The 20782-nt window shown below is 45.2% G+C and overlaps 1 protein-coding gene across 1 annotated transcript in view; it reads right to left on the bottom strand.

Moving 5' to 3' along the window:
* DDX4 (DEAD-box helicase 4) overlaps positions 1–20782 on the bottom strand; it is a 42013-nt gene that overhangs the window by 16451 nt on the left and 4780 nt on the right. The window contains exons 2-9 of the mRNA XM_084880999.1: positions 20209–20296; positions 14827–14887; positions 13706–13783; positions 10596–10673; positions 8776–8826; positions 7913–7972; positions 1214–1315; positions 658–738 (exon numbers count right to left, since the gene is read on the bottom strand). Of these exons, the coding sequence (XP_084737125.1) occupies positions 658–738; positions 1214–1315; positions 7913–7972; positions 8776–8826; positions 10596–10673; positions 13706–13783; positions 14827–14887; positions 20209–20280 (583 nt within the window). The 5' untranslated portion in view covers positions 20281–20296. The remainder of the gene's footprint in view (positions 1–657; positions 739–1213; positions 1316–7912; positions 7973–8775; positions 8827–10595; positions 10674–13705; positions 13784–14826; positions 14888–20208; positions 20297–20782) is intronic.

The raw sequence follows: 20782 nt of genomic DNA on the forward strand, positions 1-20782 counted from the left end.
AACCCTCCCACTGCCCTGAGCTCCCTCTATGATCTGCTCAACCTTCCTACTGCCTTGAGCACCTCCATGCTCTGCCCAACTCTCCCACTGCCCTGAGCACCTCCCACTGACCCCAAATTGCCACCGTGCTCCTTTTCCAGGAGGACATGGAGTTGGGATCAGAGGTACGCAGCCTTTCCAGGTGACTCTGTCACTTAGCAATAGATATTGAAGGTCCCTCCACATTTCCACATAGCCTGGTAAGCAGCTCATTTCGTTTGAATGCTGAGTAAATAGTCCATTGTCTGGATGTACCACAGTTTATGTACTCACATTTGAACATTATTCATCAACAATTGTATTCTTAGTTCATTTTCTTCTAAAATCTCCAAACTCAGAATCACTTCTTTGAAACGAATGCAAAATTTATTTTCCTTTCTCTAATTAAAAGCACAATTTATAACTCCAATTAACTGGTAGATAAGAGAGAAGAAGCAATTCACAGTGTATAAATTTTATGAGGCAAAAATGTCCATGTATTTTTGCCTACAGATCTAGAAAGCAGAAAAAAATCATGAGCCAACCTCGCATACTTAAACATATATGCTAGGTTTACCAATCCTCGAGCTGAACGCGTATGTAAACGATTACTATTCCATAGTGAATTCTATTTCTCACCCGGGCCACTAAACGCTGGTCTCCTGGATCCAAAGAGGCCGGCAGTCCGTGGCGTCCCCTCGTCTTGCTCGCACTCGCTGTCTAGATTTACAGATGATAAAGTTAGATTACTTGTTACTTCTAAGACGTTTTAAAACCGTGGGTAAAAAGAAAAAATGAAGTTATAGTGCCAAGAGTTAAAAGATGTGGGTGAAATAGTCAAACTGGAGGCCCCGTGCACACCGGGAGTCACCTGAGTGCTAAGTACTGCACACAGGTTTTCTCCACGAATTATTTCCTTCAGGAGCCAGAAGGCGGCCACCTACTGACAAGGTCAGCCACGTTAGCTCGGCTCCAAAACAATACCGTGCACAACACTTAAGAGCCTTGGCACACAGACGCCTACGAAGACGCACGCTCCCTGATGCGCAGGGCGCGTCCATCTAACACATGTGCACCGTGGGTGGCTGTGCCCCGCCCTGCGGGGCCATCCGAGCGTCCTCCCAGCAACCCCAGGGACAGGCCTTCTGCATCGTGTCCTCCTCGCCCAGCCGCACCTTTTGCACCCACTACTCACTTGGACTTCCCAGGCCAAACCCTCCACGGCAACCTCGGAAGCCACCGCGTCCACCTCTTCTGGGTGGTGCCGAAGCTTCTGAGTCATTTCCATCCTGAAAGCCTAAAACAGCAACGCGCACGTGATCAGCACAGAACAGACGCTCGGGGACACAGTTTAACTTGAGCCTCGCATCATTCAATGACGTTACGTATTTTAAGGCATGAACAAGGAGTCACCGAGAAGAAACACCATATCCTATATAATAAAAGTCTGATATGCTAAGTGTCTGGTCACCCATTCAACCAATCAAAGAGTGATATGCTAATGATAGGCTAAGGCTGCTTAACGGCTTACTATGATGTGCACTGACTATCATGGGCAGACAGCTGACCAGCTGCTATGACATGCACTGACCACCAAGAAAGGTTAGCTTGCTGCTTGGTTGTGGCCAATCGGGACTGAGCAAGATGGGCTGGACATTCTCTGGAGCCCTCCAATGTTTCCTCCCTGGCGTCTCTCCCCGGCCCCGATTGTGCACCTGTGGGGTTCCTTGGCCTGGCCTGCACCCTCTCTTGCAATCTGGGCTGACGGCCCCCTTCCCTCGAGTGCATGAATTTTGTGCACTGGGCCTCTAGTTTGACTATAAATGTTTAACCCTCCTACTATGAATAGATCTGGCTATATATATATATATATATATATATATATTTTTTAAACCCAGCAGGCTTTAGGAATAAAAACTAAAGGTGACCATAAGGAAGCAGGGTTGCAACAACTGCATCACTAACAGAATGTATACAGTCCGCAGAGATTACATAAATCTGTGCCTCTAATTGCTCCTACAGGAAAGAGCAAACATGATACTCAAAGCAGACATGTAGGCACACCCACAGTGTGACTTCCTGTTATAAACAACACATTTTTAACTCAACTGAATAAAAAATAAAAAATAAATCAGTACAGCCGAAACCGGTTTGGCTCAGTAGATAGAGCGTCGGCCTGCGGACTGAAAGGTCCCGGGTTCGATTCCGGTCAAGGGCATGTACCTTGGTTGCGTGCACATCCCCAGTAGGGAGTGTGCAAGAGGCAGCTGGCCGATGTTTCTCTCTCATCAACATTTCTAACTCTCTATCCCTCTCAGTTCCTCTATGTAAAATCAATAAAATATATATATTTAAAAATAATAATTATATATATTAAAAAAGATTTTAAAAAATCAGTACAAATAGTTCAAGTAAAATGAGATCCCACCTATGACAGATCAAGATCAATTTAAAACCAAGATGCCAACTGGGTAGGAATGTGTAAATTATGTAGTTTATGAAGTTGGAACTATTTTTAGTTAAGGAAACTAATCAATAAGAATTCTACAGATGCTATTTCTTGATACTTGGTGCTATGTATGCTTAGAGCCTATTTATAAAATGGGGCTGACAGCTCTGCATCTATCACCTCCCTCCCCTCATAGAGACTCCTCAATCCAGCCACACGTTATTGATCAATGCTGACACCCACCTTATTCTTCTAAGTGTTTATTTGTGCCTCTTTTATCTTTTAAGAAACCCTGTCAGAATTTCTCTTCAAGAAAGTCCTTTTGATCTGCTTTTCTACTTTTAGGCATAACTTATTTCCTTGCTTGTGTATGTAAATAAAAGAACATACAAAACATATGCACGTTTAAAATAAAATGAAAACCTATGGATCCGTCACCCAGTTTAAGAGTAGACAGTCCCTGGTACCTTTGTCCTATAATGCATCTCTTCTTCCTGGAAACCCCCCCTCTACACCCCACTATACTGAGTGGGTTTTCATTTCCTTGCTCTTATTTTAACTTGACCAATTATGTACTTCTCTTTACTCAAGACATGGCTTAGTTTTGTTTCTGAGCTTTATACAATGGGAACATGTTTAAACACATTCGTCATGTCTCTTTTATTCACCCGTTTTGGCTGCTGTGTGTAACTGCACTTGCTGCACAGCACTCCATTGTATGCTCCTATTTCATCCGTGTCTAATCTTTAAGTAAAGTGAACTTCCTTCCTCCTTTCTTAAGGCGAACACCCATCTAATTTCTTTCCGAATGGATGCATTAAGATTATAACATTTCCTCTGAAAAGCCAGCTGTGTCAGCTATATCCCGTAAGTTCTGACATGCTGTTCTCACTGTCACTCTGTTCTAAATACTTCATTATTTCCACATGCATGGTTCTGCATAAACTGAGAAATTCAATTCCTAAACCACAAGCATTAGGCTTTTGTTCTACTTTCATTGTTCTTAAACTTTCTACTTTTATTGTTCTTTAGCAAGAAGGCATGGCCTTGATATAAATCCTATGCTGCACTTTTTTAAAAATATATTTTTATTGATTTTTTACAAAGAGGAGGGAGAGGGATAGAGAGCTAGAAACATCAACGAGAGAGAAACATTGATCAGCTGCCTCCTGCACACCCCCTACCGGGGCGGGATGTGTCCTCAACCAAGGTACATGCCGTTGACCGGAATTGAACCTGGGACCCTTCTGTCTGAGGCGGATACTCTATCCACTGAGCCAAACCAGTTTCGGCCTATGTTGCACTTTGAAACTTACCTTTGGCCTTGATAGATAGTCAAATTCTACATATTTTTTCCATACACTGGGAAAGAGTATGTAATTTGTCCATTGGGGGTGTATTATTCCACACAGAAATATTAAATCAAGCCTAGTAACTGGTCCTCAAATCTTCTATTGTCTTATTCTTTTCCATTCTGCTCAGTCTATCAGTTTCAGAAGAAAAAACGGTTTAAATCTAAAATTAAGCATTTAACTAGGATTTTCAAATTGTTACTTCTATTCTTGCTTTATATACAGAATATGTTGTTAGATTCAAACCATGCTCAGACCTGTAATGTCTTCAGAGTAAGCATACCTTGTATCATTAATTACTTATCACTAACATGCAAGTCTTTTTATCTCCTGCTAGAGGCCCACAAAATTTGTGCACAGGGGGGCAATGTGGGGGCAGTGTCCCTCAGCCTGGCCTGCACCCTCTCCAATCTGGGATCCCTTGGGAGATGTACAACTGCCGGTTTATCTGCCAGCAGTTGGATATCCCTCTTGCAATCCAGGACCACTGGCTCCTAACCACTCACCTGCCTGACTGCCTAATGCCCCCAACTGCCCTCCTCTGCTGACCTGCTCTCATCCCCAACTGCCCACCCCCTACTGGCCTGGTCACCCCCAACTGCCCTCCCTTGCTGACCTGATCACCCCTAACTCCCTGCCAGCCTGATCTTACCACAACTCCTCTCCCCTGCCAGCCTGATCTTGCCCCTAACTGCCTCTGCCTCGACCCCCACCACCATGGCTTTGTCTGGAAGGAAGTCGAACTGTCCGGAAGATGGCCAGTTGACACAGTCTAATTAGCATATTATCCTTTTTTTAGTATAGATTTCTATATCAGCTTCTTTTGGTTAATACTAACACTTTTTCTCTTTATTTTTGGTTCTACAATAAAAAAAAATTCATATAATATTGTGATTATCAACATATGGGTTATTTCTACATCTTAGTGTTCTTAACTGAATTTCAATGCTTCTTGTGCCCCTTTTTGTTCTATTAGATTTCCCCAGTTGCTGTATTTTATTTTATACTTTTACTGATATCCTTTTATTTCACCACAAATACTTAAATATTTTAAGTATTATAAACCTAAACTCCTTCCTCCAAAGCTCTGTCCTTCTATTGGATTTCCTCCACCAGGAAGTTATGTTTTATTTATCCTTTTTCTGATCACCCTAAAATTCTACCATATATAAATTATTTTCAATCGATTCTCCTTCCTACTGAGTGGGGAAAAAACAAAAACAAAAACAAAAAAACCCATACACACACAAAAAAAACCCAAAACAAAACAAAAAAGTCTTTGCGCTAGTATTTTAATTTTCTTGTCCTTAAAACCGCCCAACTTAATCTCAGCAGCAGCAGCTTATATTAGGCTTACCAATTTTAAAATGTTTATTTACTTACTGAAGGCCTGGTACATGAAATTCATGCACTGGTGGGGGGGAGGTCTTGCAATCTGAGACCCTTCAGGGAATGTCCAACCGCCAGCTTAGGCCTGCTCCTCAGGGGCTGCTCCCTCAAGCCTATGGGAAGCAGGCCTAAGCTGGCAGGTGGACTTCTTTAGTGCCGCTACGGAGGTGGGAGAGGCTCCTATCACTGCCACTTGCCAGCCCTGAGCCTGCCTTTTGGCTGAGCGATGCTTCCCCTTGTGGGAGCACACTGACCACCAGGGGACAGCTCCTGTGTTGAGCATCTGCCCCCTGGTGGTCAGTGAGTGTACAGCAACTGGTCATTCCACAGGTCATTCTGCTATTCAATCTATTTGCATATTAGGATTTATTATGTAGGATGTGGCTCATCATTGCTTTCTACTCCTTTCTTCCTGCTCAGTTCCTCTTTACTTAGACACCTTAGCACTTCTCTCCTCGATGGTCTGAGTACTGAACGCGGTCTTTGTCTGCTTGGTACCGTTTCTCTCCAGCACCTGAACTGCATGAGCTCACCCACCTGGCCTCAAAACTCCTCTCCCCTGCCTTCACCAGGAAAACACTTCTTCTCTCAACCTACTGATCTTCAGGTTCATATTTCCCCCTGGGATTTCTAGTTGTTGTTTCTTAATCTTTTAATATTGTAATTTCAACACATGTGTAGGGTGTGAATTTGTTATTTAATTTGCTTGGAACTCACGTGCCTCATTACACTGGAAAAGTCTCATCTGTTATCTTCCTCCTTCCCCTCTCTTGTCTCCCCCTTTTGTGCTCTCCTCACCTGTGCAGGCACATGTTGGAATAAAAGCACTTCTCAGTCTATCTTCCAAAGCTGGTAACAGCTTTCAGGTTTTTCAAATTTAGAGAATTTCCTCCTCCGATCTATCTTTGAGTTCATTAATTCTATTCATCTGTGTTTAATATGATTAATCCAGCCATCATTTCCCAAACTCTGTTCTTTTCTATAAATTCAATTTGGTGCCTTTTCAAATCCACCTTCTCTGTGGAGCCCAAGACCCTATGATGCCCCAGCATCTCTGGTGTCCACAGCTTAAGGGCCAATCCAGCAGAGGCTCTGACTCCTAAGTGGATATGCATGAGTGATGCCAGTTCCCAGTTATATACAGAGCCTAGGAACTCGAGGTGAAAAGAGCACATGTATTCTGCAGAATTAAACATCTGCATAATCTTCTTCTTTCAAAGGCAGAGGCACAAACACCACATATCCTACATGGTCTTAAAATCATCATCTTTGCCTGGCCAGTGTGGATCAGTGGTTGATGTTGACCTATGAACCAGGAGGTCATGGTTCTATTCCAGGTCAGGGCACATGCTCAGGTTTGCAGCCTTGAATCCCAGTGTGGAGTGTGGAGGAGGCAGCCGATCAATGATTCTCTCTCATCACTGATGTTTCTCTCTCTCTCCCTCCCTCTATGAAATCAATAAAAGTATATATTTTTAAAATAATTATCTTTGTCAAAATAAATGTTAAGCAAGAGTGAAATATTATAATAGTAAAAATATATAAACTTAGAGCTACACTTTCAATACATAAATCTTTTAAAATGTTGAAGAAAAAGTCATTAAGAGGTATAATATTAAACCTTTCAAAAATACAGATAGTATGCACACCAATCTATATAAAAGCCAAAGTGACCATTTGACCAGTAACTATGATGTGCGCTGACCACCAGGGGGCACTCAACGCATAGGCATGAAAACATGGAACAGACTGATGAATTTCAGAGGGAAGGGGGGAGGGGCGAGGGCAGGAATAGATTAATTAAAGATCTTATATGCATACTAGAGGCCTGGTGCACAGATTCGTGCCCTGGTGGAGTCCCTCGGCCTGGCCTATGGGGATCTGGCTGAAACTTGCAGTCCAACATTCCCTGAGGGGAACCAGATTGCGAGAGGACACAGGCCCGGCTGAGGGACCCCACCGGTGCAGGAATCCATGCACTGGGCCTCTAATGTCAAAATAAGTTCTCACCTCCCATCCCTAATAAGGCTACACTGAAACACAGCCAGTCCACTGGCAGGCTGCCAGGCAACCAGCTGACCACCTAGTGACCAGGGAAAGAATGTCCCTAAGCGGCAGCGAGAGCACCGGCACATTGGGCACCATGGAATGCCTTCCACATGGGAGACTCTGACCCTAAGGAGCTCTGCACACCTGGAACAATTCTGTACGCTCACGAGAGTTTCTGTGGCTTTGTTGCAGCTGTTTTAACAGGTCTGCCTACAGATCATCAAGAATTAAGCCTCACAACTGGTATTCCATTTCACATCTGCTTCGTTAAAGGCAGGATTAGTGGGGTATAGGGGAGCCCCATTAGACCAGAACAAAAGTAACTTACAATTCCTTTGCCCCCACATCTCTGGTGACTCCATGCAGGACAAAGACCTCCCAGCCCATCTAAACTGTGACTGACCAGGATCTGTCAGCCCGCCTGCTCTGCACTTCACAGCACGTGCCGGGGAACTGGGGGAACCCAGCGACAGAAGCGGAAAGAGGAGCACCTTTTCAGGATTCACCCACACAGTAACAGCACAGGCCATTTGCCAACCTAGTTTTCTTCAAAGGTTTGCACCACCAGAACTTCCCTCTCTTTCATCTCTTCCAAAAGCAGTTTGCCAGCTGAGCATCAGTCACCAGTACACATTGTTCCAAACCTGGTCCTTACCTCCTCTCCTGGAGAACCCCCTGCTCTGCGCCGGAGTGTCTTCCCCGAAGTTATTAGACTCTTGAATAAAAGTTTAACATGTAAATAGCATCTCAAAATTAACTTCAAAGATGAAATATCAAAATTGAACACTGTCATCACCTGAAATTACTATAGAACTATATGTCAATTGTGACCAAAAAATAAATTACTTTAAAATTGTTTTAATAAAAATAGCACCACCACAAGCTAAATTAGTAAGAAAAACATTTTCATAAGTTAACTTACAAACAATTCTTAAAATACTTTAACAACAGAAATATAAAGACATTACTTAGTCAGTCCCCATGCAAATCACCAACTACAGCCAAATACTGGATGGGAGGTGTGTAACTGAGCACCCTGTGCCCAGCGCAGGGCACAGCCAGACGTAAGCATTTCACGATTGCCCACTTGACTAGAATGGTTTCAGAAATATCTCAACCATTAGTCGTCTCAAACGTGGTCCGCAGACACTAGAAGCACATGACTGTTCTTTTATGGGTCATCCTTATGTCTGTACTTTGCCTGTTTAACAAACCTGAGACATCAGTGTTTTTTAAAAAGACATGCGTGTTTCCCCATTCTTGCTAATGAAAAAATGAAGGGATATCCTGGCTTTTCTGGGTTTACTGACATTACCAGGGTTTCAAAATCCTTAAGAATTGTCTGGAAAGTTTATTAAAAATAAATTCCCAAGGCCCACCTCCAGAGATGTTGACTTTGAAAGTATAAAGTGATAGTGCTCCAGAAATGGGAACAGACTAAAAGACTCCATCTTAGTTTCTCTTTAGCATGTACTCTAGACATTAAATTTTAAGTCACTACAAAGACACTGAACTTACCTCTCCAGAAACCAGAGCTATCACCTTCTTCAAGCTTGTTATTGGGAAAACCTGTAAACATTTAAAGTAAACTTGCAAATTTCTGAAAACAATCATAACCTGTACTCTGTGGTAAAACAAAAAACACCTTCCGGGAACTACTTGTTATGATGTCCCTTTAGAGCAGGGCAAACCACAGACAACTAATACAAATACTGAAGAATTCACATAGATTGTATTACAATTTCTCCCTTGTGTCCATTTATTAATATATTTTTAAGTCCTCACCCGAGGAAATATTTTTATTGATTTGAGAGAGAGAGGAGGGGGGAAAGGGAGAGGGAGGGACGGAGGGACAAAGACACTGATGTGAGAAAGCCTCCCATGCATGCCTGACCGGGACTCGAACTCACAACCTTCTGGTGTGCTGGGCGACACTGCAGGGAACCCGTGGCTCAGAGAGGCTGCTGTGTCAGTTAATGAGGGGAAATGTCAGCCAGTGTTCTAGGCCTCAGGTGTCACAGACCCTCTAGATGTACATAGGCCATTACAGGGGTGCAGGTCAGTATTACTACTATATACTTTCAAATCCACGTACCAAAATTTTAAAAAAATTATAAATTAACTCAATTTCTTTATGTGCCAGAGGATAGTACAACTAAAGTGTAATCCAATATTCAGTAATTTTTCCCTTATCAGTAACAAGAAAATTCTGCCAAATTCTTGTTTATAAAAATTTTTTTTAACCTTTCACCACCAACCTTTGCTTTCAATTTTCTCCTTCAATAAAAACCTGTGTCTAGACTTATGCATCTCTGGAGCATATAGACATGTCTCTAAAATCAATTCTAAATGTTTTACAGCATTTTAAAATGTTGAGTCTTAATAATAGAATAATCTTTAGGGAAAAACATATTCAAGAAATTATATACTTTAAAATTAGTTATAAAATAGGATGTCTGTCAATTAGTATTTAATCTAAATTATAAAATATTAAATTATAGTTTATGTAATTCAGAGACTAACCAATTACTGTTTGACAGATGTTAAATTCATATGAAAAATGTATACCTATCAAGTCACTTAACATCTCAGGTTCAACCCTAACCTAACATCGCTTCCAGCATGAAGCTCTCTGCAGCTTTAATACACCATTATAGTATTAGTGCCCTGGCTTTGGGATGTGATTGGGTGACAAAGATATCTTTCTTAGAGCAGATGTCGTTTCAAAATAAAGATAATCCTACAGAAAGCATGGACCGTCACGGATCTAAGTCTTCAGTTCCTTTATTCATTGAAATGCTGGCAATCTCTGCAGCTGACTCAGAAAAGGACCCTCTGCAATGGCCCCGTTCCTGCTGTCCTCGCCTCCCTCAAAAGCCAAGTGCTGGTTTCCACACGCGCAGGAGAGTCTCCCAGTTACACCTACTGGCCCTGAGGTTAAACTCTACTCTTGATCTAGTTTTTAAAGGTTTTTAGGAAGAAAGTTTAATTTTCAAAGTTCTCTTTGCTCCAAATCACCATGGAAGTATGGCCTGCCTCTTGTCTGGGAGGGCGGGGAGACTTGAGTACAGAAGAGGAGAACTGGGGTCACCGGTGGTGTGGGTCAGCATGAAGAGATGCTGCACAAGGAGCTTGGCCAGTAAAAACCACATGGAAGAGCAGACCCCCCCAGAGCAGCACAGACGGCTGCTCTAACCGGAGTGGGGCACCCCAGGAGCTGCAGAGATTCCTGGGAAAGGCACACACTTCCCGGGTACGCCACAGGGAGAAAGGAACTCAAAGACGGAAGGACTCGTGGTCCCTCGAGTTCTGACTGCAAGACATCACAAGCAGGTTACCTCTGTTTCCAAAACCCTTTCCAACTCCAAAGCCGCCCATCGTGGGCGCGCTCTCCCTTTTATCAGACTCGCCGGCATCTGAAAGAGTTCAGGGGACAAGGCTTTAGCAGGGAGCTGTGAGCATGTCATCCAAGCAGAGATCGGAAGAATCTGGGAGACTTTCAGGGATAGGGAGAGAGAAGTACAGAAGCTTATGAGATGTGCTTAACATACTCCAACTTCTTTTAAAACTCTTAAATTGTGATACCAAGGCAAAAACATAAACATACCATGAAATACAGCGTTAGACTAGTTATTTTACTAGTAACCTTTGTTCAGAAAATTCAACTCTTCCTTTCAAAAAAATATATTTTTACTGATTTCAGAGAGGAAGGGAGAGGGAGAGAGAACTAGAAACATCAATTATCAAAGAGAATCATTGATCAGCTGCCTCCTGCACGCCCCCTACTGGGGAATCAAGCTCACAATCCAGGCATGTGCCCTTGACCGGAATCAAACCTCAGTCTGCAGGCCGTCGCTCTATTCACTGAGTCAGGCTAGGGCAACTCTGGCTTTCTGTACAGAAACCTCCCCTGAGAGAGCTACTGACACTATGCCCCCGGGGGAAGTCTTTGCTACTCAAAATGATGTTGTACTCTGGGCCTGTTTCCAAACTGCTCTGCCAGCAATGCATTTTCTCCCGAGTGAACCCCTCTCACTCCGCTGTCCTAACTGAAAGGGAAGGGGCCACACATACAGAAAATAAGCTGAGTGCCATTGCCCTTTGGGTCCTCTCCCTGCCACAGATGTCCCCACACGAGCCTCCTGCCAATCACCACCGCCACGACAGTGCACGCACACCACGCCCCCAGGAGCTTCTGCGTGCTGCTCCTGCAGTGCAGTGGGCCTGCTTTTCTACTCTCCCCATCAAACTCTCTTCACTCTACAAATTCCCCTTCCAAAGGCCACCTCTTGGTGAAGTCTCCCTTTAGTGCTCCAGTCAGAACCAGCCCTTCCCCTACATCCCCAGCAACACTACATTCCTGTGTTTCTCCCCCATTGTATTAAGAATGTCAAGGGCAGAGTTGCTATGGCAAGTAGCAGGGTTATTTAAAACAAAACATTGTAACAGACACCCAAGCAGCTAAACTGCCCTGCACTCCATCCCTGGGAAAGCGGAAGAACGGTTCCTGATCCTCGCCCACTGCTAGCCATCTCTGTAACATCCAACACAGCTCCTAAAGCCACATGCAAAGCTGTGTCTGAGCCACGTCAGCACTTTTCATCAGACTCTCAGGGTGTGTGTGATTGGAGAAGTTGAGGCTATTTAGGCCCTACTTCACAGAACAGGAAAAGCTAACCAGTGTTATATTTTAAGTGGTTAAGAGTCATTTTCAAAAACATATTACTAGATATACAAGTTCTGAGGGGAAATAACATGGACACTGAAACTAGCTAAAAAGTCAGGTGAGTCGTAAGGGAAAGAAGTTATACTCATGGGTCTGTGAATTTTCAGGGTTATATGAAGTATAAAGTTCACTTTCTAAAGTATTAGCACTCAACAAAGAGTTTTGATCAGAAATGTAATGTGTATTTCAACCTAAAACATACGGAATTAAAAATATGTTTTAGCCCAGCTGGCGTAGCTCACTGGTTAGGCATTGACCTATGAACCAAGAGGTCAAGTTTGATTTCCCGTCAGGGCACATGCCCAGGTTGCTGGATTCCCAGTAGGAGGCATGCAGGAGGCAGCTGATCAATGATTCTCTCATCATTGATATTTCTCTCTCATCACTGATATTTCTCTCTCTCCCTCTCCTTTCTTCTCTGAAATCAATAAAAATATAATTTTAAAAATTATAGTAAAATGTCTGTTATGGTTTTCTCAATAAAAAGGCTTTATTCAACAGTGTTTATGAGTCTGCATGAAAAATATCACATAACCTATTCTAAAATAGGGCCGTAAACTAGATCTAAGTATTAAACATTCCTTTGAGTATAATATGAAGACATTTATTATTTCTAATGTTAGTAACAGCAAACAAAACCCACACTTGAACCTCTTGGCAGAATTACATGGTCCAAATCATCAGTGCCTCTTAGTTAACGCACAGGTTTAAAAAACAGTATATGCATCTTTAAAGAATGAATTATATCCATTAGTAGTAGGAACATGTCAAAATATAAAATTCATATTTTTGTTAACTGTATCTAAATAAGAAATTAAGTTTTCCAAATATCAAATGAAATACCACACACATCAACCTCTCATTTCCAATGAATAAAATATCTAGAAATATCCATAGTTTTTCAAAGAATATCTAATAAATTCAGTAAGTGCTATGTGTATTTAAAACTACAATTAGCCCTAGCTTATTATAGTTCATAAAAAAATAGTCACGTGTTTTTAAATATATTTGAGATCCTAATATGTTATTTCACTATAAAAAACCATAGTGCAGAATATTTTCAGCATTTTATTATCAAATCTAAAGATGGACAGTGGGAAGGTTGTGTCATTATCTGTCAGATCAAGTTCTTAAAAATTCAAACTTTGAAAAATAAGCTCTTACTGAGATGACAGAAATGCTTCCCATGAGAAACATCCAGCTGAAGGAGGAGCTCCCTCCGTCCTGCCTCTGAAGCTTCCACTCTCCCTACAGTTGGTGGGAATCAATCATCATAAACGCAGCCGCTTTGTGAAGCAACTCCCTTTAACCCATCTATCTAAGCCAGGGGTCTTCAAACTACGGCCCGCGGGCCACATGCAGCCCCCAGGGGAGTCTGATCCTGCCCGCCAGGTTTTTTGGGCAGTGAGCGCAGCCAAGGTGTTACAGTAGGAATTAGTAGTTCATATAGTCCGGCCCTCCAGCTCTCTGAGGGACCGTGATCTGGCCCCCACTTTAAAAAGTTTGAGGACCCCTGAAAGCAGTTCCACTATTTCCTGCTAAGCCATAGAAGTAAGGACAGGAGCAGGAACAATGCTATTTGAGAAGATGATGACTGCATTAGCCACGAGAACCCACTGTCACCAAATCAAACAGACCTGGCTTTGCACTCAGCAGCCACAGGAGCCTCGACCCAGCCCACTGCTCACCGCTGACGGATTAAGGGGAGACAAAGCCACTTACCTCTGTTTCCCAAGCTCCTCCCAGAGGCAAAACCACTTCTCATGAAATGATCTCTTCGAGAAGGTCCATCATCAATTTCTAAAGCAAATAACATCATGAAATGAGTCAAAATAATAAGTATCTTGGTGGTACGCACACTTCACACCTTTCCAATTACCCGCTCACATGGCGGAGGAGGCGTTTTCATTAGGAATGGAAAAGATGGATGGCCTAGCCCTAGCGGAAAAGGGCTATGAATAAGAACAGGTAGTTCTCCAGACAGAAATCAATGTGACCACCACTGCAACCGGCTCCACCTCACGGCAGGGACCCTGGCAAGCTCCCAGCAGCCTGAAAGCCAAACACGCAGCGCCAGGTGGGGCAAAGGCTTCAGGGGGTCCCCTTTATTGGGGAGAGCATGGGAGACGCCCTCCTTCCCCCATTGCTCCCTCCATTCAGTTCCTGTCCCCCCCCCCCCCCCGGCCTTCACCACCCACTGTCTGTGTCCATGGCTATGCATGCATGCATATAAATTCTTCAGTCTCTTACCACCCCTCTTCCCTCTGAGATTCCTCAGTCTGTTCCATGCTTCTGGGCCTCTGGTTCTATTTTAATCAGTTTATTGTGTTCATTAGATTCCACATATAAGAGAGATGATGTGGTATTTGTCTATCTCTGACTGGCTTATTTTGCTTAGCATAACACTCTCCAGTCTCTCCCTGCTGTCTCAAAGGGTAATCAATCCTTTTTCAGCTGCATGATATTTCATAGTGTAGATGTCCCACAGCTTTTCTGTCCACTCGTCTACTGATGAGCACTGGGGCTGTTTCCAGACCTCAGCTGTGGTAAATGGCACAGTTATGAACACAGGGGTGCATATGTTCCTTCAGGTTTGCGTTTTGAGATTCTTAGGCTATGCCTAGAAGGGGACAGAAAACCCCTCTATCAAATAAAGCTGTCATAGCACTATACTCTCTGTCTCTCCCTTCTCTAGCTGGAAGCGGCCCCCACCCCAAATATCCCAACAAGACAGTTCTCGCTCGGGAACCTTCAAAGCGTCTCCAGAGCCGTCTACCAGCAGCTCCTCGCTCCCGAGAAGAAGCCTTCACCGGGAAGGACTCCTCCTTTTGGCCTAACCATACCTGGCGATGGAACTGGAGTCCTGCTGAAAGTGTCTCCATTGGCTCCAGAAGAATACCTATCCTGTAAGAAGAAGGAGAAGACTAGTTTTCTACCCTGAATAAGAACAATGTGTGATCTAGTTCACAAATCCTAGAAAACCTCAATAACTGGCTTTGTTCAGAACAAAAGAAGGTAGGTTGTTAAGATTTCCTGGGTCACTGATGCTCCTTTAATTATTCCAAAACCCTCACAGTAACATTGTATGCGTAGCATATTAACTTATCACTTAGGCCCTAGCCAGGCAGCTTAGTCGGTTAGACCAGTAGTCAGCAAACTCATTAGTCAACAGAGCCAGATATCAACAGTACAACCATTGAAATTTCTTTTGAGAGTCAAATTTTTAAAACATAAACTTCTAATGCTACTTCTTTAAAACAGACTCGCTCAGGCTATGGTATTTTGTGGAAGAGCCACATCAAGGGGCCAAAGAGCCGCATGTGGCTCGAGAACCGCAGTTTGCCGACCACAAAGTTAGACCATCAACACCAAGGTTGTAGGTTCCATCCATGGTCAGGACACATACAAGAGTCAACTACTGAATGCATAGAAGAGTGGAACAATAAACGGATGTTTCCCTCCCTAGCAGTCAAAGTACTACTGGGTGAGTAGAGCACCACAGGAGGGCTGGTTTTAGCTGGTAAAAAATAATGAACACTCCGTACTAAAGAACTGAAAAGCTATTACTAGATGATCTCCTGTCCTATATACATGGAACTTATAAATTTTGAGGAAAAAATTTAAAACAAAACATCAAAAAATGTTTTTCAGCATAATCATTTCACCCTAAAATTCTTAACCTTTTCACTACCTTCCAAAGAGCCAGCTTCCTTCTGCGCCCCCTCCAGCCATTGCACCTCTTCTCCGACCCTCCTAAACACTGCCGCCTGCACCTTCTCCTTCCTTTCCTTTTTCAGATTCATATCTTATCCTTTACTTATTAGCTGTATTTTTTTTTTTCGTTCTTTCTTTAAGCCCCCAAGCCTAGCCTCCAGCTTATCCCCGCGGGGACTATGCCTCCAATGAGGAAGTGATGCGTGCGACTGGTACACAGTGCTTCCTCCAGAGCACCCTCAGCAGCACCTGAGATGACAGGGTCTTCCTCCGGACACATTCTTCTCCTGGCGGGAGGAGCACCATGCCCTGGTTACTGCCTGCCCTCCGGCCAGCTCCTCCCCTCTCAGCCTCTGAGGTTGGCGTGCCTGGGTCACAGCAGATCCCTCTCAGTTTTACTCTATTGAGCTCTACCCAATCGCATACCTTTAAATCCCATTAACATGCAGATAACTCCCAATTTTATATCTGTAGTCTGATCCCTCTCCTAAGCAACAAATTCATAGAGTGACTGGCATCCTTACTAATGTGTTTCACAGGTATCTCAAGTTGAACACAACAGAGAGTTCTTAAGACATTTTTCGTCCCAAACTTGTTCATCTTCCATAGATTGCCTCTCAGTAAATGACATCACCCTTCTGGTAGCTTAAGTCAAAAAAACAAGCCAGCACCTTGGACTCCTTTCACTCCCATGTCCACAGCTACGACCAGGCCGCTCTCCCCTCCTCCATGCTCACTTCATTTCCTACCCCTCCTGTCTGATCTCGCTGTGCTTTAAGCAGACTGTCCGAGGCTGAATAATGCCTACCCAAAGATATCAATCCCTAATCCCGGAAACTTGTCAATGTTACCTTACTTGGAAAAAGTTATTGCAAGTGTGATTCAAGATTGAGAAATGAGGAGGTGAGTGTGGGATCCTGGGGGCCTTCAATGTCATCACGGGGCAAAGGAAAGGGCGCTAAATGCATAGAAGAGTGGAACAATAAATGGATTGTTCCACTAAAAGGACACAGAGGAGTCCCCATGAAGACGGAGCAGAGATGCAGCCACCAGAGCTGGAGGGACCGTAGGCTCTCTCTGGCAGCTTCCCGAGCACATGCTGCTGACCCGCCTGCTCACGTCCAGCCTCAGGGCTGGAGAGAACCATGTCTGCTGCCTGAAGCACCCAGCAGGGCCCTTCACTCCAGCAGTCCTAGAACTAACACACTGTACTGCCTCCTATGGCCCCCCATGGCCAGCCCTGCTCCCCCTCAGGACCTCTGCACACAGCGTGCTGTGGGGCTCCTCGGGGCCCAGGCTGAGGCACTATCCCAGGGACGCTTGTCCTCTCCACTTGATCTCCATCCACCGTCTGTCTGTCTGTCTGTCTCACACACACCCCACGCTCCCCATCCGCACACACACTTTCCTCAGAATTCCTCCTAGCACTTTTCACTATTGTGCTTATTCTGTCCCCCTGTAAAATATAACATCCATGACAGCAAATACCTTCCTACAGTGCTCACCACTCACGCCAGCACCTAGCAGGGCTCCATAAAATTTACTGGATAAAACACAGGTCTTGTCTTAAGCTTGCTTTTAGAAGACTTCACTGCAAACCATTTGTCACCTTTAACCCATCCATATGAACCAATTTAGAAATTTCAAAATGTTTCTCATAAGAGCATATGCAACTACAAATACCCCTCACATGCAGCTGCAAATAATGTGTGCATGCTGATAAACACATTTCTTTCCCCTCATTAGTGCTCTTGTTTTCAATCTGGAATACCACAGCTTTAAGTCTTTTATCTTTTCCAAGCAAATGAGTATTTCCCTCACATGGTAAGCTGTTTTTCTTCTTAGACATGGTAAGGTTTGGACCCAAATGCTTGTCAGGTGTGCTACTCAAATAAGCGTGTAGCTGGACAACATGAACCTTGAAGCTGCTGCCTCCCAGCCCAGGTGAGTGTCCATGCAGGCAGCTCCACGTTTTCCTCGCAGCCCCTGAAGGGCCTTGGCAAGCATCGCTTTCATCTGATGCCGAAATCCCTGAGCCAGCAGAGCGTTACACGGACTTGTCCCGAACACCAGGACCTCGTCTCCTCGTCTAGATTCCACGTCACACAACGCCAAGCAGGCTGCCCAGACAGACGACCAGGCCGGTTACACAGGTCGTTTGCCACATAAATTTAAATTCTGAACAAAATACATCTCTCCTCCTTTTGTCTCACACAAGTTAATGTCCCAAGAACAGACAATGCCATCCTCCACCCCTTCTTCTGGTTCAGCAGTCCCAGCCAGATCAGCCCCCCTCAGGCCCCAGCTGAAGCCTGGCTCCCCCGTCAGCACTTTGACAGCTGCTGTGGGGAAGGGACGCCTTCCTGGCCCCTTCTGAGCTGCAGACGCCTGCCTGAGTCCCGTGTCCCATCAGACCCACAGCGCACGGGCTTCCAGGTCTCCCAACAAAGAGCAAAGCACCTCAAATTTAGAAACAAATGGGACTGCTGCGGAGCTTACAACGTGGGCCCTGGTTTCTGTGTGAAACCCCTTTTCAAATAAAAGTAATTTCCCCAAACGAAAGCATTTAACAATCCAAACTCATAGTGAGGTGATCAACGACAGGCTGCACAGAACTACCATAAATGAGGACAGAGCGTAGATGAAGACAGAACAATGGACAGAAGACTCTGGGTGCAGCTCCTCCCAGGTCAGCCGTCCCACCAGCTGTCTGAACTGCGGGCCCTCCTCCAAGGGGAGGCTTTTCTCCATCTCTGGACCAGCTCAGCCGTTGCTGCCTCTCTTCAGCCTTCTCCCTGCCTTCTCCCACCCGTCCCTCTGCCTGGACTCCATCCGTTAGGGTGTGAGGAGGAGACACTGTCCATCTCCCACAGCGTGCCCTATTCAGCATAAATGAGCTTCATGCTCTCGACTATGTGCCACTCTTTCTTCCCACATCTCGCTGACGACCAGACGCAGAAGTTGCCAGAACTCTCCCTCGGGCTCCAGCACGCCAGCTTCCTTAGGGCTGCCGACTCCATGATGGCCGAGGACCACATTTGATTCCGCTACTTCAGAACCACAGCATGGATGGAACAGAGAGGACGCAGATTTTACTTTCTTACCTAAATCGTTTTACAAACTTTGCTGCTCCGGCTTTATAAAATTATATTTGTGGATGGACTGTTTCAAGCTGTTTCCATTTGAAGCGTAGGAGTATTTGCTTTCTGCAATGTCCCAACCAGCTCGCATGCAGGACCACTGCCCGAGCACTGAGATGTCTGCCTACACGTGTACGTGTTAGTGACCGACTCTTCACCTCCCACCTCTCACTGTTCGATCCTGAGGTGGTACACTCCCTTCAAAATCTAGAATCTCGAAATCCTAAGAGCTACCAGAACACTGGCCAATTATTAATCCTGAGAAGATTCAGAAAGGGCTGAGCACAGACATTAAGATGACACCAATTCAAGACGGTCTCAGAGCCACTATCAATTCAACAGAAGGGAAACCCAGCTGTCTCTACCATTGGAAACTGGGTCTGAAAAACCAATCAAAATGATGCCTTCACAATGAACTGGGCTGAATAAAAGAACTCGAGCCCTCCTACATTAAAAATGTTGTTTTAAAAAGTCCCATGTTCATCCTTAGTGTCTGCACTTTTTATTCAACCAAGGCAGGCCAAAAAGCTGCTAACGACACCACGTCCCTTCAAGTCAAACAGCCCATGTAACTACCGCAAAAGCCAGCACCAAGTGTTAAGTTTGCAGACAAACCCAAAAATTTGACTACAATTGGATCCACACAAATATGTATCAAGAATCATAAGGTAGATTTGTTGACAAAAATTACATTCAAGTTAGTATTCCCAAATCACGAAACAAGGTATGTCACTGAATAGCACGGACATTCTAAAAGGGCACATTGGACAGACCTGAGTCGGCCACACCTAACGCCAAACACGTATGCCATAGACACGCACAGGATGCCACAGGCCCGTGTACTGTCTGAGGAAACTTAATAAGGGCAAAACCTTAGGTGAAGGAAAAATAAAAAGACAGGTGATTATGAAAGTCCACTGGAGAAGGTATCTGTGAATTAAACTTTATAGTCTAACATCTCTATTGAGAACTTGGGGCAGGGGAGAAAAAACATAAAATACCCTTTGACCAAGTAATTCCACTTAAAAAAAAAATACTCCCAAACTGAAACAAAGAATAAGCTGTAGATATCCGTGACACTATTACAGTGAAAAGCTAACAACGTCACGCCAACAGGAAGTCAATCAGATTAGACTTGATCCTCTCCTACAGAAGTCACTTTCAGGCAATCAGGAACGCGGAGCAGCACCAGTGCCGGAGCGGGAGTCCACTCCCAGCGGCAGTTTTACTGTCATCACATCCATCCCAGGACGCGGCGGGGGACGGAGAAGGGGCACCGGAAGTCGGACCGGAGTTCTCCCGGCGCCCTCCCCGGACCCCACACACCCCTATCCCGTCCCCCGCCCCGCAGCGGGGGCGGCGCAGGGCTACCTTCTCGAACACCGGCACGTAGGAGGACAGGTGCGGGGTGATGATTTCCGCTTCCCAGTCTTCATCGCCCATGGTGGTCCAGCCCTGCCTTCCTAAAACACAGACACACACGTTTGGCCTCCAGGAGCCCAGAGCCGCGTCCTCAGGCGCATCCACAGCGGCCTCGCGCCCGCCCTGCACCTTCTCCCCGGGGCGCCCATCTCCCCGCCAACGGGGGGCGCCCGAGGGGCCCAAGTCCCGTGTCTCACGGAGGCCGCACGTCCACCCCTCCTCTCCGTCTCCAGACCGGGCGGGAACACTTCCGTGGGGACTTGAAAGCCTGACCCCCGCGGAGGGGCGCCGGGTCCCTTCCGGGGGAGCTAAGGTGCTGAGCTTCGGGGCGCTGACTAGTTCTCCAGGGAGCGGGCCAAAGACCCACGTCCCGGAGGGTTCCCCGAAGGCAGGCCGAGGCCCCCACACAGGTCAACGGGCCCTCCAGGGGCGTCCGTGCACGACCCCCCGCTGCCTTCACACCGACTCGCTCCGCTACCACGGGACCCGGGGCGGCAGGCGAGGCCCGCGGCGTCAACCCTGT

The sequence above is a fragment of the Pipistrellus hanaki genome (assembly GCF_964339955.1).
Source record: "Pipistrellus hanaki genome assembly, chromosome: 4".
Taxonomy (NCBI): domain Eukaryota; kingdom Metazoa; phylum Chordata; class Mammalia; order Chiroptera; family Vespertilionidae; genus Pipistrellus; species Pipistrellus hanaki.